At 34.5% G+C, this 23,944-nt stretch overlaps 2 protein-coding genes across 2 annotated transcripts; one reads left to right on the top strand and one right to left on the bottom strand.

Moving 5' to 3' along the window:
• The first annotated feature begins 11,758 nt into the window (after positions 1-11,758).
• Positions 11,759-12,364, top strand: LOC112693903 (FAD-linked sulfhydryl oxidase ALR-like). Its single transcript, XM_025569163.1, has 3 exons — positions 11,759-11,795; positions 11,896-12,043; positions 12,199-12,364. Exons 1-3 carry the CDS (start codon positions 11,759-11,761, stop codon positions 12,362-12,364), a joined length of 351 nt encoding a protein of 116 aa, XP_025424948.1.
• A 9,117-nt stretch (positions 12,365-21,481) lies between these two features.
• LOC112693902 (zinc finger MYM-type protein 1-like) lies at positions 21,482-23,743 on the bottom strand. Its single transcript, XM_025569162.1, has 4 exons — positions 23,693-23,743; positions 22,744-23,401; positions 22,059-22,551; positions 21,482-21,977 (listed from the first exon to the last, which is right to left on the bottom strand). Exons 1-4 carry the CDS (start codon positions 23,741-23,743, stop codon positions 21,482-21,484), a joined length of 1,698 nt encoding a protein of 565 aa, XP_025424947.1.
• Positions 23,744-23,944: the final 201 nt, after the last annotated feature.

Raw genomic sequence — 23,944 nt, 5'->3', positions numbered from 1 at the left:
AAATTGGGGTTGTAATTATATTGTTAAAATTAAAAATAATATACTCAATATTACAATAATGGTTGCACGAAAATGGTATCAAAGTAATAGGACGCATGACAAATTTATTAAAAAGAACAATGACTGGCTTGAAACAATATTTAAATTACCTTAAGCTGAAATATCTTCCAATAAAAGCGAAGGAAATCCTATGGTTGGTCGTCCAAGTAAATCATTTTTAGAATGTAGAGAGGAAACGAAAAAAATGAAAGTGCAATCTCTTGTGAAATCGTACACTTCACCTGAACTTGTATATGTAGTTTCCACGAAATTTCAAAAAACAGGAAAAAGAGATACAGCTCAAGTATTAAAAGAAGTCACAGAGTCACACACCAGTGCTGCCGAGTACAAAAAAGTTTAAATAATTTTGATCGCAATATCTCAATTTACTTATGAAGAAGCTTTGGCTTTTATGATATAAAACAAATCAACCAAACAACAGTACATAGATATCAGACTTGAATCAAAAAAATGTAATTATGATATAAATCCACCATAGGAATGCATTGTTAATGCTAAAAAGGGAATGTTATCCAGATAATTTACACGTGTCTGAAATAAATTGTTTTATCCCAATGCAAGATTTATTGAATCATACGATTCACAGAATTTTTAAAATATCAGCAGTATCTAAAATAATTGAAATGCAAATGGAAAAATTTGAAATGACTTACAAATTGGGTTGCGATAGTAGTAGTGGCCAATCACAGTACAAAGTCAAGTTTAACACTTCGACTCCTGATTCGGATTGTACAGTTTTTATGTTTTCTTTAGTACCATTACAGCTACATGGATTTAAAGATGACAAAATTGTTGTGATTTTGAATAACCCTCATCCTTCATCAACCAGATTTTGTCGGCCAATCAAGTTTACATACAAAAAAGAAACTATAGAAAATACGAAACAAGAAGTAGGGGATATTGAAGACCAATTAAACAATGGAATACTCACTGATATAATACTTGAAGGCAGAAATATTCAAATAGAGCATAAATTATTATTTACTATGGTTGATGGAAAGGTAAAATAAAATAATTGTAGATTTTTAATATTAAAAATACTTTGTTATCGTCTTCACTTAAGGTGTGCAATTCATTAACAAACACATCCAGCCAATCTTGCTACATATGTGGCTGTACACTCAAGTAGTTTAATGACAAAGATGAAATGTGCAATATAAGGAAAAATGTAAATCTAACCAACTACAAATTCGGATTATCAACTCTCTACGCTTGGATTAGATTCTTTGAGTGCTTATTACATGTGTCATATCGTTTGCCATTCAAGTGTTGGCAAGCAAGTCATTTTCATTGAATATTTTCTTTTGAATTTTAAATTTTATAAAATAATAGATAAATAATATTCATTCATTTTTTTTTTTTTTTTTTTTTGTAGGTGCGATCACCCGAAAACAGAAATTTATTCAATGCGTGAAATTAAAATTCAAAAAGAATTTCGTTCTGAAATGGATGTATTAGTAGATGTGGTGTTACAAGGTAATTAATATTAAAATAAAATTTAATATAACATAAAAATCGTTGTTTTATATTATTAAGGTCATAATACCACCAATGACGGTAACACAAGCCGTAGATTTTACAAAGATGCCGAAAAGTCTTCTGAAATAACTGGAGTGGACGTAAATCTAATAAAACGATTTAATAATATTTTAAAAGCAATGGCAAGTGGATATAATATTAATGAAGTCGCATTTAAAAAATATGGAATTGAAACTGCTAAATATTTTGTCGCACTTTATCTGTGGTTCTACATGCCTTCAAGCATCCATAAAATATTGATACATGGAGCTCAAGTCATACGTCATGCAATACTGCCAATAGGTAATTAATGCATTTTAATTAATTATATGCATTCATTGGATACTAATTGATTTAATTGTTTTAATATATAGTATAAACTTTTTTTTAGGCCAATTATCAGAAGAGGCTCAAGAGGGTAGGAATAAGGGTTACAAATATTACAAAGAACACCACACTAGGAAGAATTCACGACTAAATACAAATGAGGACTTTATGCATCATCTTCTTGTGTCTTCTGACACCTATATATCAGTTTTGAAAAGTTTACCGAAAAATGACATACAAGAATTTTAAAATGAACTGAAATCATTATTATTGTTTTCGATTTAATAAAAAGAATATTCAATGAAAATATATAATTTGATTTTAAGTATTAATATATAAATTATATTTTCCCTCAAATAAATCTATAAGCCTTTAAAACATAGAATTAGGTATAATAAAAAAAAAATGTAAAATTCAAAAATGTGCTCCCTCTTCACTAGCCCTTAAGTGAAGGGGCAAATTTACAAATCTAATGCAAAATTTGGGTTTAGCAAAACATATAATTTTAGAATTTACAGGATACATTAAGTACAAATTTATGAGTTATTAATTTATGGAAGCTAAATTACATTTGAACCCACTGTGGGGCACCATTATCAAAATTCCAGGGGGGGAGACGTGTGTGATCAGTGCTTATCTGTGCCTCTCAGCGATCATTATAGATAGGCACATAATTAGTATCTATGATTCTCAGAATTTGTTCTCCCGTGGTTAAGTTTTATCCTTAAGATAAGATTTTTTAACAAAACAGATTTAACATACAAATCATCAATCATAATAAACGTACAAATGATATAAAAAATCCCAAGCGGAAAATGTCTCTTCCTTGCTCTCTCCAACTAATGGATGCCCTTGGCTTTGGCCACTGCGAAGCCCAAGTCCCTGGGCCGGGGGTAACCCGACCTGGCATGGGCGTTCACAAATTTTTTTTGGAGGGGCACAATTAATTTTTAAAAAAAATGTAGATTTTTTTTTACATTTTATACTTAAATTTTATTCATACATTATTCTTTTTCGTCAAACAAATAATAAGAATAAGATATATGATAAGATAAAATTATTCAATTATTATTGAAGATAGTTTTCTTCTACATATAATATATATATATGTTTTATTAAAATAATCTATGTTTACTAAATTGGCGCGTTACAGAGATGGGTGGTACTCCTTTCGCCCAAAAATGACCTTCCTCTTTTTGCCCACGTCTTCTTTTCGACCTAAAATGAAAAAAGTTTCCTCTTTTCGCCCAAAAATAATTGTATTCTTTTCGCCCATGGTTTCACGTTTTACATTTTGGAAACCACTGTCTCAAAATTAATAATTTTTAATAAAATCATATAATAATCAAATAAAAAAATAGAAAAAATATATAATTATTAATAATAATTTAATAAGTGTTAAAAATAAGTATTTAAAATAGTGTTATCGATGTAAAATAACTAATAAGTAATTTGATCAGGTTACTACTTAAATAAATAGTTTGTTTTGTTGTTGTAAAATAATACAAATATTCATATTAATTATGACTTTTAAGTAATTATAACGTTTATTAAAGTGTTTTAAACTATATATTTCGATAGAAGAGTCGGCACCTTTATACACTTTTCTCGACTGACTAAATTAATAACAATCAAAAACGTGATTTTATCGAATATCAAATAAGATTTTTTAAAAATTATTAATTTTGAGAAAGTGGTTTCCAAAATTTAAAACGTGAAACTATGGGCGAAAAGAATACAATTATTTTTGGGCGAAAAGAGGAAACTGTTTTTTCATTTTTGGTCGAAAAGAGGACGTGGGCAAAAAGAGGAAGGTCATTTTTGGGCGAAAAGAGTTCCGCCCACAGAGATAATGCTTTGGAAAACATTTTTAAAATTCTAGAGGGGGGAAGTGCCCCGTCTCGCCACTCCTGGGGACGTCCATGGCGACCTAGTGTACCAACCAGTGGCGTGCGTCGAGTCAGGACCGGCGGTAATAACGGCGATCCTTACGATCACGCGCAGGAATTTTTCAGAAAGTCTTTAGGAACCCGTTGCGTCTTGGGTGATAACCGTGTCGTGGTCACGTTCGGACGTTTTTACGGTAACATCGACTACGACCGCCGGAGCCGGAGTCGCGCGCAACCCCGCGCGGACGTGTATCGTTAAAGGTTGCTAAAGGTCCGTGTAAATATTGTAACAAAACCTACGGCACGCGGGTCGTTAACAATTCACGCGTTAATGGCCTTTGCGCGTGCCGAAAGGCCGGCGGCGGCGGTGGCGGTGCTGGGGATCAAATTGATTGTTTCGGCAAGTCGATTGCACAAAAGGCCGCCGTTATGTGTTTGCGGCCAGACGTTCATCGCGGCGCGCGTATTATTGCGTTACATCGTTATGCATATGATAACAACAACAGTACAATGTACCACGTGCGCCAGAACGGAATCCCTCGTCGGCTTTATAAATACACGTACGCCGGTATTATGTTGTTGTGTACACATTTATAGTCGTATAGGTATCGCGTACGACAATGATTGTTGTGCGCCTTCGACCCCTTCACCCGGTGTACAGCGCACGCGCGCACGGCGTTTTACACGTATCCCTCACGCACGCAATCCCTCTTACGTGCCACGCGGATCCGGTTACCGCGAACGACGCGCAGGGAGAGGGCGTAAACCGTCGTGGTAATAACCCGTACGCATTGTAATTGCGAAATGATACGTTTGAAAATCACAGTCGTAATGAGAAACACGGCACAGGATATCATAATTACTACGAGAATCAAACAAACATCCAACGAAAAAAAGTAGATGGTACATAGGCGCCGTCAGAAATTTCGTCAGGGAGGTGCGCATAGTGTGTACGCTGATTTCTGAATAATGCTTTAACTATTTAAGTTGAAAACGTATGATAAATTGTGTGTCGGTACAAAATTGTTTTTGTTTTCTTCGACGACTACAAAATAATACAAACTATTAATCCGATAATGATAATTACAGTCTCTACATTTTTTAATTGTTTTCCTTTTTTTTTTTTAAAAAAAATCCAAGGGGGAGCAAGCGCACCTCCTTGCATCCCTCTCACGGCGTCCATGTATGTACATATTTTTTTGATTGCTTACCGTCGTGCTTTGACTTATTCGTAGATCACAAATACACACTCGTTACACTCCGTGTGAAAGAAATGTCTATATCTTTCGAGTAACGCTATTCATAAGATAATGTTTTGATTTAATTTTAGTATTAGTAAATTTTAACGGTCGGTAATCAACCGAAATTACAAAAGTACGAAATTTACCAGTAAACGATAATATTGGTATATAATATTATAAATATTGAGAAGTACGCATTGATATATTAATATACCTTTTCCCCTCTGAAAAAAAGAAAAAAAAGGTTTTATAAAATAATTTATGTTTAAAAACGCGACTGACGGGGGTGGTAATATCACGTGTAGTTATACTATTCGCGCACGTGGTGTGCGACGAACTGCAATCGTTATTTATCTGCGGTATAATATGTTAATATAATGTATTAATTTGTACGCACGCTCGTTAGTCCGGCACCAGCTTATTGTACCACATCGTTACGATCAATTTTTTCATAATATGCGTCGAACGATCGCGCACGATCGAACGCACACGTGGCGACGATCCTATTCCTGAACGTGTAATCTCGGAGTTTTATTTGTTACGTATAAGTGCTTTTATTTTCCATTTCTTAATTAGTCGTAAACGGGGCACGTGTCCGCACGGAAAGGGTGAAACGGCCCAACGACGTGCGTATTATCCGCGCACATAATGTGCACGTACAACAATGGATAACGCGTTTGCCACGCGTGACTCGACGTGTTGTTTACCGACAGTGTAGCGCACATGGTTTGTGCCCGCTCGTCGGGTAAAAGTCCAAAAAACTTGTTCCTCCGGGATATCCCCTTACCGACAACGTGTGGCTAAACAAAGGTCGAGTATTCGACGATCGCGTACCAACTGAGGGCCACTTGAATCCTAAACGGTTAGCTAACGCCCGTCATATCAATTAATATGCAGTCATAACGGGGCGTTATTAATCATAAATAGAACATATTGTAAAATAACACTTCACGGTGCAACGCATGTAAACGATCGCAAACGAACATCGAAAATGTCATTAAAATGTACTGTATATTATAAACATATTTATTACTTATTTAGCCTTACGGCCGGTGCCCCGTAGAATAACTCTGAATTTATTATTATTTTTTCCTTCCGACTAATGGATTAATTCGATACAGGTTCGTAGATGGGAAATAAGTAAAAATATATGTTTGAAAAGTTTACACTGTCACAGAACACCCGGAGGGATAGGCAAATATTTAACAATAATATCATATGCTATCTTAGAAGGGTTAGTTGTTCCATATATTGAAATTGGGCAAAGGGTTAGTTTAAAATAATGAACATTCGTCGGCCTGCATTCAAATTCACGCGAATTTTTTATTTTTTATTTAAAATTATAAAACTGTAGACTACCGTTTTTAATCGTCCTGTAGTCGTCAGTCGCGATCGTTTAAAAAATAACTATACATTTATATTTATTTAATAATTTATACTTTATATATTATGTAATGTACTTACTTTAATATATACTAAAATTCATTTATTATTTGGTTCGTGCTCTGAAGTATCGAACGTTTTAGCGAAATGTGTTATTGAATAATCATCACGACCACCCACCTGTGTATTTATACATAACAGAAGGGGAGTGTGTAGGTTGGTTTTTTTTAGAATCATACGTAAAGGGTGTGGAAATAAATAAAAAAAAAAAAAGGGTGACATTTGTATTAGAAGTAATTTGTACCGCGTCTACATTGGTGCACTGCGGTTGAAATTAAGTTCGTTATGTTCAGTCTTGCACGCGTCAATTGTATTAAATAACAATAAGATAGAACTATGCTTCTGGCATTATTGTGGTCGAGAAAATCTAATTGAAGTAAATTTATTCGACTTTTTGTCGTACTTCTTAATTGAATTATTAATCATGATTTTTGAACAAAATAAATGAAATTGGAAAAATTTATCACTATAAATTAATTTGATTACATTAATAATAATAATAATAATAACAATGAAAACCTCAAAAATCAAATAAAACTAAAAGTCTATACCTACATAACATTTTCGTATAATATATAAATTTTAAAATATTAATGCAGTTCACATGAACTTATTACGTTATTACTTATTACCATATAAACTTTAAGTAAAGTTATTCTTTATTTGCAACACTCATTTAAAGTAAGTTTGATTTATAACATTGTGTAATGTTTAAAAAGACGCCTAACCTAATATTTGTAGGTGATTAATTAAAATAGTAAATAGGCGAAGATCCAATAATGTGTCTATTTATTTAAAAATGTTATGAATTTTTACAAACGAAAGTTGCTGTATCGTTTTGTTGTTTTTAAGCTTTATTTTATTATTATTAAGAAATTCTAAAAAAATACATTTTTATTGTGTAGTGCAGTAATTATAGTATTTTATTGAAACTTGAAGTATTTTTTTAAAAAATTAAACACTTGTCGTATTATCAACCACAATTTTAAATTAAAAAATGTCACGAATATCAAGTTAAATGTTCATCTCATTAGTTATTAAAATAATTTAAAGCTGTTCGGCAGCAGTTTTTTTGTTTTACCACCACGAGCTGCTAACTCGCAAGAAAAGTTATTTTTTTTTTTTTAATAAGAATTCCATAAAGGACATTATAATACATAACCTGTGAACCGTATCGTTTGGTTTGTGTGTTTAAGGTAATCATGTAATGGCCGCGTGCGCGTTCTTTGTTTAGCAAATGCAAACACGAATTTCCCTTTATTATTATTATTATTATTATTGTTATTACAAAAGACGGACACAATCGATCAAGGACAAAGCGAGCCCTAGTATGTCATTATTGTTATCATCGCATTATTTAATATTTATCCAGTGCATCGCATCGGCACCTCGTCGCCGTCATTGTTTTCCAACATTAATCCAAATTAATGTTACCCTTCGAAAACGGGCGACCAATACAATTAAAGGGTATATCCGTAGTATATACTCGCGACCATGTGTATTATACAGTACGCACGCGCACACATACGTGTTTATGCTGTGTATAAATATAGGGTGAGCACGCGGTATGCGTACGGGAGCAAATCGATGATTGCAGTTTACACCCCCGCGCCCCGTGTACGAGTATGTATCGCAGTCGTCGGTAGATCGGAGACGTATTTAGAGTTTTGACGGCCCGGGCACGGTTTCACTGCCACCCCTAGACACGTTTTATACGATTTTCAAGAAAGGTAATATTTATTATCCATGAGTTTTACGCGATCAACTTTTGATAATATTATCATGAAAATTAAAATCGCCACGCGGTCACTTTGCGAAATCTTAAAACATTAAAATCGTTCGATTGACGAATGAACGTAGATGATGGACTGCGATCACGGAAAAACGGTACCCCCTCGCTCCCCCTAGATACGTCCCTGGCAATGATAACGGTAATAACAATAACGATAACTCGAGCGGGGTGTAATAAAAAGCACGCGAGCGACAACGATGGTTTTGTGAGGCACGTGATCTGAAAACGGAATCCGGGGCGGGAATCTTCTCGTGTCGGGTCGGCTTAAATAACGTGACGAATTTTTTTTTTTTTTCTTCGGGTGCACACCGCCTGTATGCGTGTATATATATTTATTTATAATACGTGTGTTACAGGCAATCTGTCGTGCGTTTTCTCGTTTTCCTCGGCGAGCGCCGTGCACACTCCGTCGGCCGACCGGGCGCATTCGATCAGCCGTGATATTGGGTGTACGGTATATACGCGTTCGAGTCACTACTAATGGCCAATAACAGACGTGGCCCGGGTCCGTAATAAACGCGAGTGCATGTGCCCCGGGCGGTGGAGCAGGATACCCGGGGGAACAATAACCCATGCGGCCACCCCTGTTTCTCCCTATTCTTTATTTTTTCTCTCTCTCTCTCTCTCTCTCCAAGAAGACAAAACTAACTTTTCAATTGATCGTAGTTGTTTATCGCGTAACGAGCGCCGACGACGACGACGACGACGACGTGTACGACGACGTTCGCCTTTTATCATTTCTGCCCCGTATCTCTCTAACCGTTAAATTAAGGTTATCATTCGTACGCGCCCGAACCCTCGCGATGCGCACGGGGGTGGCTGCGTACGGACGTAAACGCGCAAAGGTGTCCGGGCCCGTACGCGTTTTTCTCGCGTTAGTTTTTTTCCATTTCGGTTGTAGCGATGCGTGTTATTGCGACGTCGAGCGCGCTGGTATTTTATGAAAATCGGAAAACAGAAAATTAATAAGACCATCGAAAAGATAAAACGCAATGTTACATAAAGCGTGTGGAGAATGCGAGAAGAGGTGAATTCAATTTACAAACAGTTTTTTAATGCACGCATATCTATAAGAAACGGTCAGCGTTGAAAAAAGTCAAAACGATGAAGGGTGGTCACTTCACCATTATTCAGCATGGCAAAACTGGGTGGTAGGTTGTTATCTGACGTGAACATATTAAGTATACAAGTATTATGAAAAAGTTATCAGATGTCCGTACCGTCGCAGTATAATTGGTTTTTTATGAAGTGTTTGATTTTTTTTATATTTACGGTTTTTATCACGTTGAAACACTTAAACTGATTTTATTTAAAAAAAATGTGTGTAAATGATTTTTCTTATATCTGAACAAATTTGTTTAGTTTAACAACTCTTGCTTCTTATAATTTTAATCAATTTCATCATATCTATGTTATCATTTTTTTTACCCCTACAATTACACATCCTAGATCAATGTTTCTAACAAAACACATTTTTTAAAAATAGTGCACTTATTTGTAAATATTTAGTTTTACAAACTCGCAGTTGTTTTAATATTTGCTATTAATATAATAATTATTACAACGGTTATCCAATAAAAATAAGACCGTACCCGTATTGACAATGGGATGGCAGAGGAAAGTTTTTTGCGATGGTGCGTATAATGTTTATTATAAAAAAATCATAATACTGTTTAATGTTTTTTTGTAATAATAATTGAATTACTAACACAGAGTCAATGTAATGGTTATGTTTTACCATCACTGATAATTTATATATATTTTCTTAAAGTTTTAAAAACGTATAGCTAGTGCATTAAGCATTCGTAAGAATCGATAAAGAATTATTAGCAGAAACTGTTTAAAAATATCAGCTAAGCAGTGGCGTATATAGGGGGGCTAGTTGTCTAAAGCCCCCCCCCCCCGAAATGTTTCAAAAATTTAAAAATTATTTTAAACGTTTGTTATATTTTAATAGTTCTTTATGATTATTTAGAGTTTGCGTCCCACGGCAAATATAACCATGTTCACGTGGTTTGTAATATTATTTTTAAATTTTTGATATTCTTTTTTTTATTTTGAATATCCAGAGAAAAAATGAAACTTTGTTAAATCGTTTTGGGACATTCTGTAAATGAAATGTAGATAAGTACCTGCTGGGTCTTGTTAGTAATTCTTAAATAGCAGTGGTAATTTAACTATGTCCATAGTAGCTCCACCCGAAAATATTTTCTGTATACGTCATTGCAGCTAAGATATTCTAAAAACTATCAAAAATCTATAAAACATGTAGTTAGGTACGCAAGATCGTAACAATATGAAATTGTCACATTTAAAATATTTTGTAGATGAAAAAGGTGGTACTAGTAAACCATATACGTCCAAAATTAGAGTTGTTACTAAATTTTAATTATTTTCCGTAGGTAACGTGAATTGGGAATACTTGCACGCAATTTTAGCATCTGTGTTATTTTGTAGGCTTTGTCCGGGATAAAATGCGCAAAATGTAGGTACAGCCGATGATTAGTGTCTGCGGTCCGGTGGTAATCCGATAAAAGATTACATGTTTTTTATCCCCCACTCCCCACACAGGAAGATTTCGTATATTTGGTGTGATGTACGTCAGGTAAATCCGAAGTCATTTGTTGCGGTCTTGAATCGATGATTTTTCTCTGCATTCGTATACAAATCCTCGAAAAAACTTATATGAATCATAATATTAATGTTGTTGGATTTATTAGAGTCAACGCAGTATATGCAAAGAAAATAAATCGTTAAGTTGAAAATAAAATAAAATAAATAAAAAAAGGAATGATAGTAGTACGCATTTAACTTTGTCATGTGCTAACTTAGAAGTTTGCATTTGTAAATATCAAACTCGTTTCGTGTGAGTTTTACAAGCACGAAATGAATAAACGAACTAAGACGGTGTAATAAGAAAAAGCATTAAAGAGCACTATAGCATAAAAAAGGGGTGACACTCAATTGAACAGACCGTTAAAATACTAATCATTTGTTTTATTTTTCCCTTCTAAAGGTCATTATTTTAAGGACTTGTTCAATTAATAATAATATAATGTTTACAAAGGAAGTCTACAGGAAATATGTTGCGTTTTAGGCCGGGACGTGTTCGCTTAACACCGGCTGGTGGCCACTAATGTAGGTTAGTTATTCTCGAAAATGTTCTGGGACCGTGATCAGAACGTACTTCGATACCTGGTAGTCGGTACGGTGTTCTAATGACCGTGCACGTATACATAATAACCTCACATGCAATATTACTTGTAATATTTTACTAATGCTATATTGCTGTTCTATCAATTATTCCATAAGGAATCATTACTGTTGATTATTATTCATACAGTAAAGCTGTTATTATTAGTCTTATGATTAGTTTTTGTCGTCAATAGTAACTCGTGTATTTACTTGTGCATTCAGTATTACTTTATAAAACTCAAACGATTATCAAATTTTCGAGTGCACATTTTATTTTTACACAACCAAGTAAAATGGGAGAAAATTGCCCTTTGGATCGAGATAAACTTGGTAAGTAAAGTAAAATCATAAATATCTCTCGTTATAAAACATGAATTTAAGTAAATCAATTGCGCAGCATATACATAATAAATACTTAAAATGTATGTAGGATATCATACCTGGAGCCTAATTCATACGATGGTAGCGTACTATCCGGATGAACCTACCCCTCAACATCGGGCACAAATTACTGAATTTCTTAAATTACTCGGCGACCTGTATCCTTGTCGAGCTTGCGGTGAAGATTTTTCTCGGCTGTAAGTAGTATGTAGATGTTTTTATCAAACACACATTTTAAAATATTGTTTATTATATCTTTTCATAATGATATTAAATAACGTTTTCAACGAATGTGCTTACATTTTTAAATTTTTCTTTTAGGATTTTTTAATTTAAACTTTTTTTATAACAGATTAAATACTTGGCCACCGATTACCGACTCCCAGTCAACATTATCCCATTGGCTGTGTTTGATACACAATGAAGTTAATAAAAAAACCAACAAACCAATATTTGATTGTTCATTAGTTGACGAAAGATGGAAGTACGGATGGAAAGACGGAAGTTGTGATTATTAATACAAATAAAATGGTTATAAATTAACACTGCAGTTGTGTTTCCACGGGAGAAAGGTACGGTTTCGTGCACGTCGAACCCACTCCACGTAACTTCCGACGATAGTCGACGATCAATGACACATCGTCTATGTCGCTAAGTCCGTTTTCACACACACACACACACACACACACACACACACCGGTCAAATAGGAACCGGTTGTTCGCTTTTTTCACACATACCGGTAAAACCTAAGCCGGTGCCGGTTTCATTTCACACACAACGAGGAAACAATGTTAAACAGTTTTTGTACTCACTTGGGTGAAGTCGTGTTTTAATTATTTTCTCTGTTGTTCTCGACAATGTGTGCTGCTCTTAACAAACGCCATCTATTTGGGTTACTGTACCTTCGGAGGAAGTACCGAAGAGACAACGTTGAAAGACGATATTGGATTCATCCTATATTAAGTGTAAGGTACTTGGAAGAAATCATATCATATCAATATAACTATTTTAAGGTTTGCCCCGGTACCCCGACAAGACTTGTGCAAACTTGCGTATACACGTTTGTACAAGAAAACATTGAGATCGATAATTTGGAGATCAGTCCGGCATTCGAATTATCGAACTCAACGCCGACTGCGAATCCCGGAATCGTTCACCGGACCGAAAAATTTACCGGTCTGGTCTATGTGAGAAAGCACTAATTTAATTACATTGCATCCGGCATCGGCGCCGGCTCCGGTTCCAATTTTATCGGTGTGTGAAAACGGCTTAACGATTTGTTATTTGTATGTTACGTTTAAACAACCAACGCGTCGCGACGGTTCTTGTCGGTGGCTCCATCCATATGGGTCAGTTGAAGAACGAAGATTAGAGATTAGTGGATTTTGATGGTTAGTTGTGGCCGAGTATGGTTTTTTGTAAGATTAAGAGGCTAAATCAGGGAGAGTTGGAATTTTTAGGTCATTATGAAGGGACTGATTGCTGACGAACCAAGGAGCACCTGTGATGATGTGTAAGTCTATAGATTGCAAACAGACCGCAAATGTGCGACTGGTTAGGAAGGACTTAAGTATAAAAAATGATTGGGTCGGGAGAAAGCGGATTTTGAAAAGAAGTCCGTTTGATATTGACTCGCACTCGGTCAAATGTCTAGGTTATTCTATGCACTTGTTGTAGAGTTGAGTATTTGTTTTTGAAGTTGAATTGCGTACTAGGTATTATATTGAGATCATTAATAATTGGGTTGATTCTTAAAAGATTAACGTAGAAATGTACTAAAAAATTTTCATTTACAAATGGATCAGTAGTTTTTTTTAGGGGGGGGGGGAAGGCAAACATTATCCTTTTTTTTTTTTTGTCCCATATTTTGAATTTTGAAATCTGGTAACCCTACTGGTACCTTTCTTTCGTGAGAACGACTATAAGTGATTCTTAAACCGTTTATCGTCCTTCTTTAGTGCCAAGTTAGCAGTTAGTTTCACGTAATCAACGTTATGATGAACGGCCTTCAGTTACAGCATCGGTCAGCAGCGTTCATGTAAACATGATTCCATGTCACTATGTTCAAGATTACATGTCAAGATGCCTAGAAGCCTGAAGACATATTTTATTCAATAGGGTTTTGAAGCCATAATTTACTTTCTCTTTCTATCACACGCGCAATTTAAGAATTTAGACGTTTTCTATTTCCAACGTACTGATCGATCTATTAATGCGGAATCTAGGACAAAATATCCTGTACTAAAATATCCAAGTCAAAACATCCAAGGTTAAAATATCCAACGGATAAAATATCCAGGGATAAAATAACTAATGTATAGGACAAAATATCCAAATAAAAAAATAATAAAAATTTGTATATCTTATTTTGACTTGGATATTTTGTCCCAATACCATTGATGCGATATGGATTTTGAAAACTGATTTAAATTCGTCGTAAAGTTTTCTTTAGTTCAACTAGTCCACTTTTTTGATTTTGTCTCCCAACATTTTAAAAAATAGGATTAAACAAATTGGAAACCTAAAAATGAACAAAAATTATATTTTTGGGTATGTTATATACAAAGTTTAAAAAATGTGAGGAAGTAGATTCAAAAAAGAATTTACGACGAATATAATTTTAAATTTTTTGGGTTTTGAAAAAGCAAATATGATAGTCAAAATCTAATTGCATACTTCCATCTATCGTTAATACCACATAATGGTGTAAAAAAGTAGTTTTTTTAAATTTTTTTTCGAGGGTAACACGAATTTTTTAAAAATCGACTATTTTATAGTTTTTTAAGTTTAGCTTTCCATGTAAAATATGCGAGAATTTTTTCACACTCTTTTGAATTCAATGCTTTGAAAGAAACATTTTGAAAAAAAAAAGTTCACTATCCGGAAAAAAATGATTGACCACCTACCTATAGGAATACCAATAGTAATATCATTTAAAGGCAAAAAGCAGCTACTTGGTGAACCAGAACTTAAATCTGGCACTAGACAAAATCAAGCAATAACAGTATATCAGGCTCTTGATATTTGGAGTTTAACCGAATACATACAAGCTTTATGTTGTGATACAACCGCATTCAGCATGGGTCGACTAAAAGGTGCTTGTATATTATTAGAGCAAAGGCTAAAACGTGATATACTATATTTTCCATGTAGACATCATATACTTGAAGTTATACTAAGAAGTCTTTTTGAAATAAAAATTGATATTACATCCGTCCCAGATGTACAAATTTTAAACGTTTCCAAAAAGCTTGGCTTAATTTTAATGTTAAAAACTTTCATAGTGGATTGAAAGATACTTTTGTTTTTCAATTAGTACAAGATTTAAAAGAAAACCTTTTAATGTTAGGTAAAAATCAATTACGACAGTTTCAACCTCAAGATGACTATAAGAAACTGTTAAAACTTACTATTTTATTTCTAGGTGAAAAGCCTCAAAATGGTATATTTTTCAAAGTCCCAGGATCCGTAAATCATGCTCGTTGGATGGCAAAAGCTTTATATACTCTGAAAATATTTTTATTTCGAAACGAATTTAAATTAACATTAAATGAACATAATGCTTTCCGCGATTTGTGTATTTTTATAGTTCGGATATATGTTAAATAATGCTTTTGTGCTCCGAGTGCTGCTCTGGCACCAAACATGGACATACAATTTATGAAAGAGCTAATATTGTACGAGGTCATTGATATACAAATTTCAAAATTAACATTAAAAAAAATCTGTAGTCATTTGTGGTACCTAACACCAAAAGTAACATCATTAGCATTTTTTGGTGACAATGTATCACTAAAACAAAGGCCAAAATGGTTAAAGCAATGAAGACTTTTGATATCAAATCAGAATACAAAAAACCAATGACTTTATAATCAAATAAAATTTACGATTATGCTAATAAAGATACCGATAATTTTATATCAGTCCAATCTAGGAATTTTTTATAATAGATTCGGTATAATGTTGGACTTTTTAGATTTAGATCCGAAATTGTGGAACGAAAATGATCAATATAAAAAAGGAAAATAATTAGTAAATAACTTAACTGTAGTTAATGATATTGCGGAGTGAAGATAGCAAGTTAATAACTAAAAGCGAAGACCAGAAGCAATATTTACTGCAAGTAGTGTAGTCCGAGTATCGTCGGCGATTCCCAGATTGTAAAAAAACCACTTTGTCCAAGAACTTTTAAATAACTAAAAGAAATCGACTATGTAAAAAAAAAAATAAAAAAAATTATAATAATAATTGCTTTTATATGATTTTTCTTATGAAATAATAATTAATAGATAATATGATTTAAGATATACTTTAGATTTTATACATAAGTATATCTTAAATCGTGATTGTGAGCAACGCATTCATGACGTAAAAATAAATAAATATATTTACGACCGGGCTCCGCCGATTTACATTGAAAGCTTTTAACAATTTGGTACGGATGTACAAGTACATCTATAACAAATTGTTCTGCTCTTAAAAACACGTTTATATACAGCTCACGAGTGCAAACGGTTTCTCGGGTAAGTCATCATCTTCGTTTTTGATTGTTCGTCCAAACGGACCTTGAACTACATCGTCATTTTATAGAGCATTTGATAAGCACAGACACTAATTACTTACCTCTTTCGCTTCGGACCTACAGGGCTGTTATCGAAAATATACACCACACAACTCTCACCACTGGTTTAACGGAAGCACTAATCGAGCTTGGATTCTGCGTTAAACACGCCTTACCACTCTACTTCGTGGATCTGGTACCAAATAATAACAATAAAGAAATCTTCGATTCGCCATTATTGCTGGTCACGATTATCGAAGTTGAAAACAAAACCAAGAGTGGTCCTCCACGGTGCCACAACTGTCAGGTTACTGGGCATACAAGTAATTACATTAATGACGAGTCTACATAGAATGACAGTACCAACTTTGATGTTATGGCCTTTATAAATATTTTTCGCCCAAACACATTTATAAGAATTCGGTGTCACTGATGCAGATTGAACAACGTGATATAAGTATTTGGTTAAAAAAATGTCTTCTTCGTCAAACAAAATCATTTTCAACAGGCTGATAATAAAAAAGGACCTACACACAGTTAAACTAAACATGATAAAATATATAATAAACGGTATAATTTTATACAGATGCTTTGCTCAGAAACGCTTCACAAAATAAATTAGTTATCGTTTCTTCAAAATTCAATACACCCATTACCATTATCCGGTCAGAGGACCAAAGAGACGAATGACGAACTTTAGCCACCACTTACCGGATTTTTTCTACCACAGTTTTTGTTGAAAACGTGAATACCATCTTAGGTATAATTATATTATCATATTATTATATCATAGCCATACTATGATACGTCTAAATTAATTCGATTACCGTTATCACTTTTAACATGGCAACGAATTTTGTTTTCACAAATTTTCATGTAACAATTTTCGCTTCTTTTTACGCTTATATTAAAAAAAAATCTCAACTAATTGTTTTCTTTTATTTTTAGGAAATGAATGCGATAAAAGCGTGGTACGTTGGTTTCTATCTCTCGTGCGTTTTGATCGAAGCTTATCGTTATAGGCGTGAATTAAATACCCGCAAATGTAAATTGACCCATTCTGGTGTTGAATATCGAGGAAACGTGTTCACTTCCAAATTTAAGTCGTTGTGTCGACCGTGGAATTCTGTTGGAGTAAGAATAACATGTCTACGTAATATACAACATCTTGAATTTGAATTTTTGATTGAGAGAAGATAGGAGGAATACATTGGTTATGAATAATTAATTTTTTTTCGGAAATTTTTTCGGTAGTAAATAAGTTCTAAAAGTTTTATGTGCCATTATTTTTAAATCAAAAATTCAATTTTGTTCTTATGTTTATTAATTTTTTTTTTTACTCTAAGTGAGTTTTAAATATATTAATTTGACATTCAAATTATGTGCAAAGTAACCTCTTAATCATTATTATTTAGCTTAAATAATTGGAAATTTTGATCCAGTTGTAATTATATTTTTTAAAGCTTTTAAAACTTGAAATTCGGTGATTTGTAAGACTGTTGTGTTATATTATACGATGCTATCATAAAAATATGGTATAACTACTCATACTATTAACTAAATATTAACCAAATGTAAATTAATTAATAATTTGCCCAGAATACATTTTCAAATGCAACGATTTATTATTTATTACCAATGCTTTTAAATTAATACAAATAAATCCATCGGCTAAAGACAACATAAGACTACACTCGGAAAGAACTGTTATCTTACTGGCTTACTGTTTATCTTTTATTCCTATTGTTATATTATACGATTATATACGTTATATAGTTATAACTAGGGCGCGGATTTCAATGCCCTAAAAAATAATTGAAATCCGTACCCTAGTCATGACAATCGAAAGATATTTTCACGAGAATTACAATAAAACATTGAATACAAATCTGTAGCACTTATTCTTACGTAAAAATAAGATTACTAACAATGATTACTGTTGAGTCTAAATGTTAATGCATATCAATACAATTTAAAAACAATGAAAAAATAATATTGATATTTCTGTGCAGACTGAACATGATTCGGATTTCGCCGACGGGTCCCGAATGTTGGCCAAGAATTATTGTCGTAACCCCAACGGGACTCGAAAAGATCTCTGGTGCTACACCTACAATCCAGACAATTCAGTGGAATCATGTGCCGTACCTTTATGCAATTCTTACAGTAATTATATTGTAAACAATGTATTTCGTAGGTGATTAAGTTATAAGCGTTGATTTTCTGTGAAGAATAACAACAATTCGGAAGAATCATTAACGAATCACGCCAGTAATAGTGCTGGGGTAAAAAATGAACAATAAAATCGGAAATAAAACGATAGGAAATACTAAATTATCTTCATATAAATATAAATTATCTTTTTCAACAATCATAGTTTCATATATTTTTTCAAACACTAAAATCATGAAAATATATGTAGTAGTTACGAAATCGTACGTCGTACATTGGTATATTGATTGTGCTGCACAACAAAAAGTTTTTGTTAAAATCGTGTTCGGTTTCGGATTTTTAATCATTCATTGTACATGACTAGAATACGAATTCAAGTTTTGATATGGGTGTATCTTATAGCAGTTGGAATCGTATTAAAATGTTGACCGGAACATCACGCCGGATGTCACACTCGTCAAGTAAAATGCACCCCAACAACGATTTGCGTGTGGTAGTGAATCCATAGGGAAATCGTAGTAAATGTTATGTTGATATTTTAATAAAATCAGAATCTGTCGATACAATGAATGACTTTGACTATGATTCAATTATGAATTTACAATGACAACCAAATCGTTGTTAGACAAACGATGTATTTTACTTGTTTACTTTATGTATACAACACGTGTATAAAAAAATACTATAAAAAGTATTTGAATAGTTACTCGATTAATTTTCAAATAAAATACTTAAAATATCAACCCAATATTGATTTTTTATTGAAAAATATTAGATTATTATTACACAAAAACTTTTTAGAAGCACGATAAAAACCGTTTATGATAACATTCAAGACTTGTTTAACTTGATCGTAACAATCGTAATAATAATAACAACAGTCATTACGACTAAAATATTTTAAAAATCTTAATCTCGATTATATATTTATACGATTGATGAACATAATGTATTAGACGTATTGAACATTCATATGTATATGTAAAATATTATGAAAATTGGTAAAAAATATGTATGTATTTTAAAATAAAACTTACATTGTATTAAGAATGTCTGTATACTCGTACATTAAATTCACTACGTTTTACATTTAACCGATGCACACCGTTGCTCATCTGATACAAATGTACTCCATCCGAGAGACTGACGATCTCTAGGAGTCCCACGACACGGCTATGAATATCCATCGGGGGGTAACGTTGGAGCGTGGATGGCTAAAGTTCAGCCCCAGCTACGTCGTAGGGATTCCACATACATCGATGGCGGTTCTCAAACCTTTTTTTTTCGCGCACCACTCGAGTAGGTTATCAATAAGTCACGTGCCACTAATGGTTGAAAATAGAACCGTACAAACTTTACCTAGTTAATTACATTTATTTCGAACGAAAAGGCGGTGAAACACTGCGATAAAATTATTATTAATTTATCAACAAGAATTTATCATCATTTTTGAATCGATACACGAATTCAATATCAAATGTTTGATTTGCGCGTACCGCGGTTTGACTGGACAACTCCATCGACGGGCGTTCCCGAACCTCTAACCGAACAGTGTGGCGTCTCTTTTGCCCTAGGTTGCAGGATGACGGGTCCCGGCGCGGAGTACGGCGGCGAAGCGAACACGACCAAGTCCGGTAACGCGTGCCTGCGGTGGACGGACGTGAGCGGCGTCGCGGCCGCGGCGGAATCCAGGTTCCCGGACGGCGGCCGGTCGGCGGCCGGAAACCGGTGCCGGAACCCGACCGGTGACCCGGGCGGCCCGTGGTGTTACGTCGCCGTGGACGGGGCGACCGCGACCGACTACTGCGAGACGTCCGACTGCGGCGACGACGGCGGTTGCGGCTGGTCGCTGATCCACGGCGGCGGTGGTTCGACGCACGGCCATTACACGTCCGTCGCACTCGGAGCGGACGGCGATCAAGCGAGCTTCGAGCTGAGGGCCTGGGACCCGGCCGCACGCCGCGGTCCGCCGTTCCACGTGTCGCTGACCGCGTACCCGATCGGTTCCGGTGCGACCGACGGCGGCGACCACGGGGTCCACGTGCCGGTGCCGGCCGACGAGTTCGCCCGTTCCGCCGCGGCCAAGGCCGTCCGGTGGGGTGGCATTCGGCGCACCGCACGGAGACCGGCGCACCGCGCCGGCCGGCCGCCCCGGGAGCTCCTGAGTTTCCGGTGGAACGGCACCGCGTCCCCGGTGGCGTACGTCAGCTACTCGGCCGGCGACCGCGGTGCGCCGGTCTCCGTGCGGTTCCCGGAATGCGACCGAACGGCAGGTGAGACGAAACCGCGGGTGTCGCCGGGATTTCGGGGATCCGAAGTTCATTTTTAGAAAGTCGAAAAATGTATTTTTCCTACGATCAACACGATCAGGCCCGTGCGCAGGATTTCATAATGGGGGGGGGGGGGGGTTTGAAAAAAAAATGTATAACGTAGACACATCAATAATTAGCAAATAGTATTATAAAATATTTATTATTAATTTTGTGTTAGTTAAAGTGTGTTTAACAATACTATAAAATACAAATCATTTTTTTAATAAATTTACTCGACGAGGAACAGAAAAGAATTCATTCAATGCTTGGTTTATATCCACGTTTATATCTCGATGTATATTCAATGATGCCAGTCCATTTAAGCGATCTTCACCCATTGTTGATCGAAGGTAAGTTTTCAGCCGACGTAATGATGAAAATGACCTTTCGTTGTAGTTACAGGCAAAACTGACATTACACGTAAAATTTTATAAACATTTGGAAATGCATCTGCATTACAAATATCGAGGGCATCAAGGGCGTTTCGAATATTTTCACCAACTATTCGTCGTCGCCAAATTTCTACCTCACTTATCCAAAATTCTGGAGAATCGTCGAGTAAAATTGAACTGTAGGTTTCAAACAACGTTTAACAAGCAACTTTGTCTAAAGATTTGGTTTCAATAGGAAAAAGGCATGAGAAGTTAGCCAAAATATTCCGATGTTTAAGGAAACGATCCTCAAGATGAGTGATAAATAAATCATGATAGGGTATGTAAATAGTAATTTTATAATAATCTGCTACGGAGTCTGTTGTAATGTTAGAACGGTTAGTTTGACGTGATGCAAGTCTTGGTTTAGTCACAGGTATATTGTACTTCTTACAAATATCTTCTACAGTCACAAAAATTTTGTCGAAGTTATCTGTAGAATATTGTCTTCTTTGTTCAAGTTGGTGTTTTGCTGCATCTACTAACTTAACAGCCTCAACCAAATCTTGATTTTCTGTTTGTAAAACTCTACTTAATGATAAAGCCAATGCATGTACTGAATGCAAAATGTGAATTGATACTTGAAACTGTAAGGTTTTTATAGCTGAAAGGAGTTGAAAAGATCCGGATGTTGTTTTTGAATCTGTCCAAGTACTTGAAATGTTTTCCAAGGCGTCAATAATAGCTGGTTGTAAATCTATATAGGTTCCAACTGATTCATGCTATTGCACCCACCTTGTTGCGCAGTATTTTTTAAGTTTTTTTTTCTTTTCTTGTAACAAAGTGTCATTATTTTGTATTGCATCATGAAGTGCTATTTGTCGTTTTGGTGTATTGAAGAAGTTGTAAATAGATTGGACTGTACCGAGACAGTTTCTAATTTGGGGGATACTACATGCGGCACTAACTGCCAAATTGAAACTATGGGCAGCACAGTGTGAGTAGAGTGCTAAATGATACTTTTCTCTGATATACGATTGAACTCCGTGAAATTCACCACTCATAGTACTAGCCCCGTCATACCCTTGTCCAAATAAATAAGCACAGTCAATTCCAGATTGTTCAAGGAAATCCAAAATAATATTTGATAAACCTTTCCCTGTTAAATCTGCTACAGGTACAAAGCTTAAAAAATCTTCACATATTTTTAATTTACTGTCATCATAATTTAAATACCTTACACATATTGAGACTTGTTCTGTGCCGGCAATATCGGCAGTTTCATCTGCTGTTATTGAAAATGATTGAGATTTATTGACTCGTTCAATAATTTGTTTTTGAATTAAATTATGAAAGATGACAATAAATTCATTTTGTATACGGTTACTGATAAACATGGCATTTTTTGAGGAATTTTGCAAAAAAGTATTAAGCTGATCGTCAGTTTTTGCTCGATATCTTAAAAGAGTCCGAAAATTACCATCGTTAGTTAAAGGTTCTTCGGAGGTTATTCTCCCTGAATCATTTGAACCACGAAACGCCAAACCCTGCCGGCCACATAATATTAATGTTTCGATTATAGGAATCAAACATTTTTTACTTTCATTAATGAAATCTAATTGTTGTTCCGAAATTTGTAAATCAACAGGTAAAATGTTTTGGTTATCAATTTCTGCTCTCATATTTGATTTTAATAATGAAGTTTTATAATACTCTAGTGAGTTATGGTAACTAAATGATTCTAAAGCTTTTTTCCAGTTTGTAAACGGGTTTTTAACTAACAGTCCCAACGTTTGATGTCCAATTCCTCCACCTCCGACAGAAAACAGCACACAATACTTACAAAATACGCCATTCATAATTGCTGAATAAGTCAACCATTTATATTTGAGCAACCAACTTCTTTGAAATTTTAAATTTCTTTTTTCGGAAACAGGAAATTTATAGTTTTCTGGAGGTGTCCAAATCAAAATTTGAAGCCCCGGAAACAAGTCAATAGTTTCAGTTGCAGGTTTATTCACATATAATCCTATGTCATGTTGGTGCACAATCTCTGGAAGTGACACTGATACATTTGTTTCAGGAGATGCATTTTTCGCTGGTTCAGTTGGTTGTGACTGGTTATTAAAACTATTTTCCTGTAAATAAAATGTGAAAACTAATCAGATTAATTTAATAATTCATAATTGTGTTTATAGATTTAAATATTGCATTTAATAAAATGTGGTATACAAAATATTTCAACAACAATTAACAATATATTTCAAATCACAAACGGGATGACTATATTATGTTCTATAGTACGCGCGAAAAATAAACATATCTCTATACTGACTATAATATAATAATAGTCCAATTTAATTTTTAAAAATGATTTGGATTATTAGTATTGAATTAATAGTAATTATAATTAATTTTAATGTACTTACTATCTCATCATTTTCTAGACGTGGTTTTTTGAAAAAATGTCGAATGTCCATTTTGATCATCAAAATTTAATGTTATTTCTAACGGCGTGTTTGTTTAACGAACGTGAACGTTTCACTGTGAGCTTACAATCGTTGTGTATGAACACTATAAACTATGATTATAAACAACTTTTAAAATACCTGAAATCCGTTATCGTATAATCTCATGTTCTACTAATTGCAGTCGAATAAAATATTAAATATTATTGTGCA

Source organism: Sipha flava, unplaced genomic scaffold (assembly GCF_003268045.1).
Source record: "Sipha flava isolate LNK unplaced genomic scaffold, YSA_version1 119_pilon_pilon, whole genome shotgun sequence".
In the NCBI taxonomy this organism is placed as follows: Eukaryota; Metazoa; Arthropoda; class Insecta; order Hemiptera; family Aphididae; genus Sipha; species Sipha flava.
The sequence above is the reverse complement of the archived record's forward strand: the minus strand, read 5'-3'. Positions and strand labels throughout refer to the sequence as shown.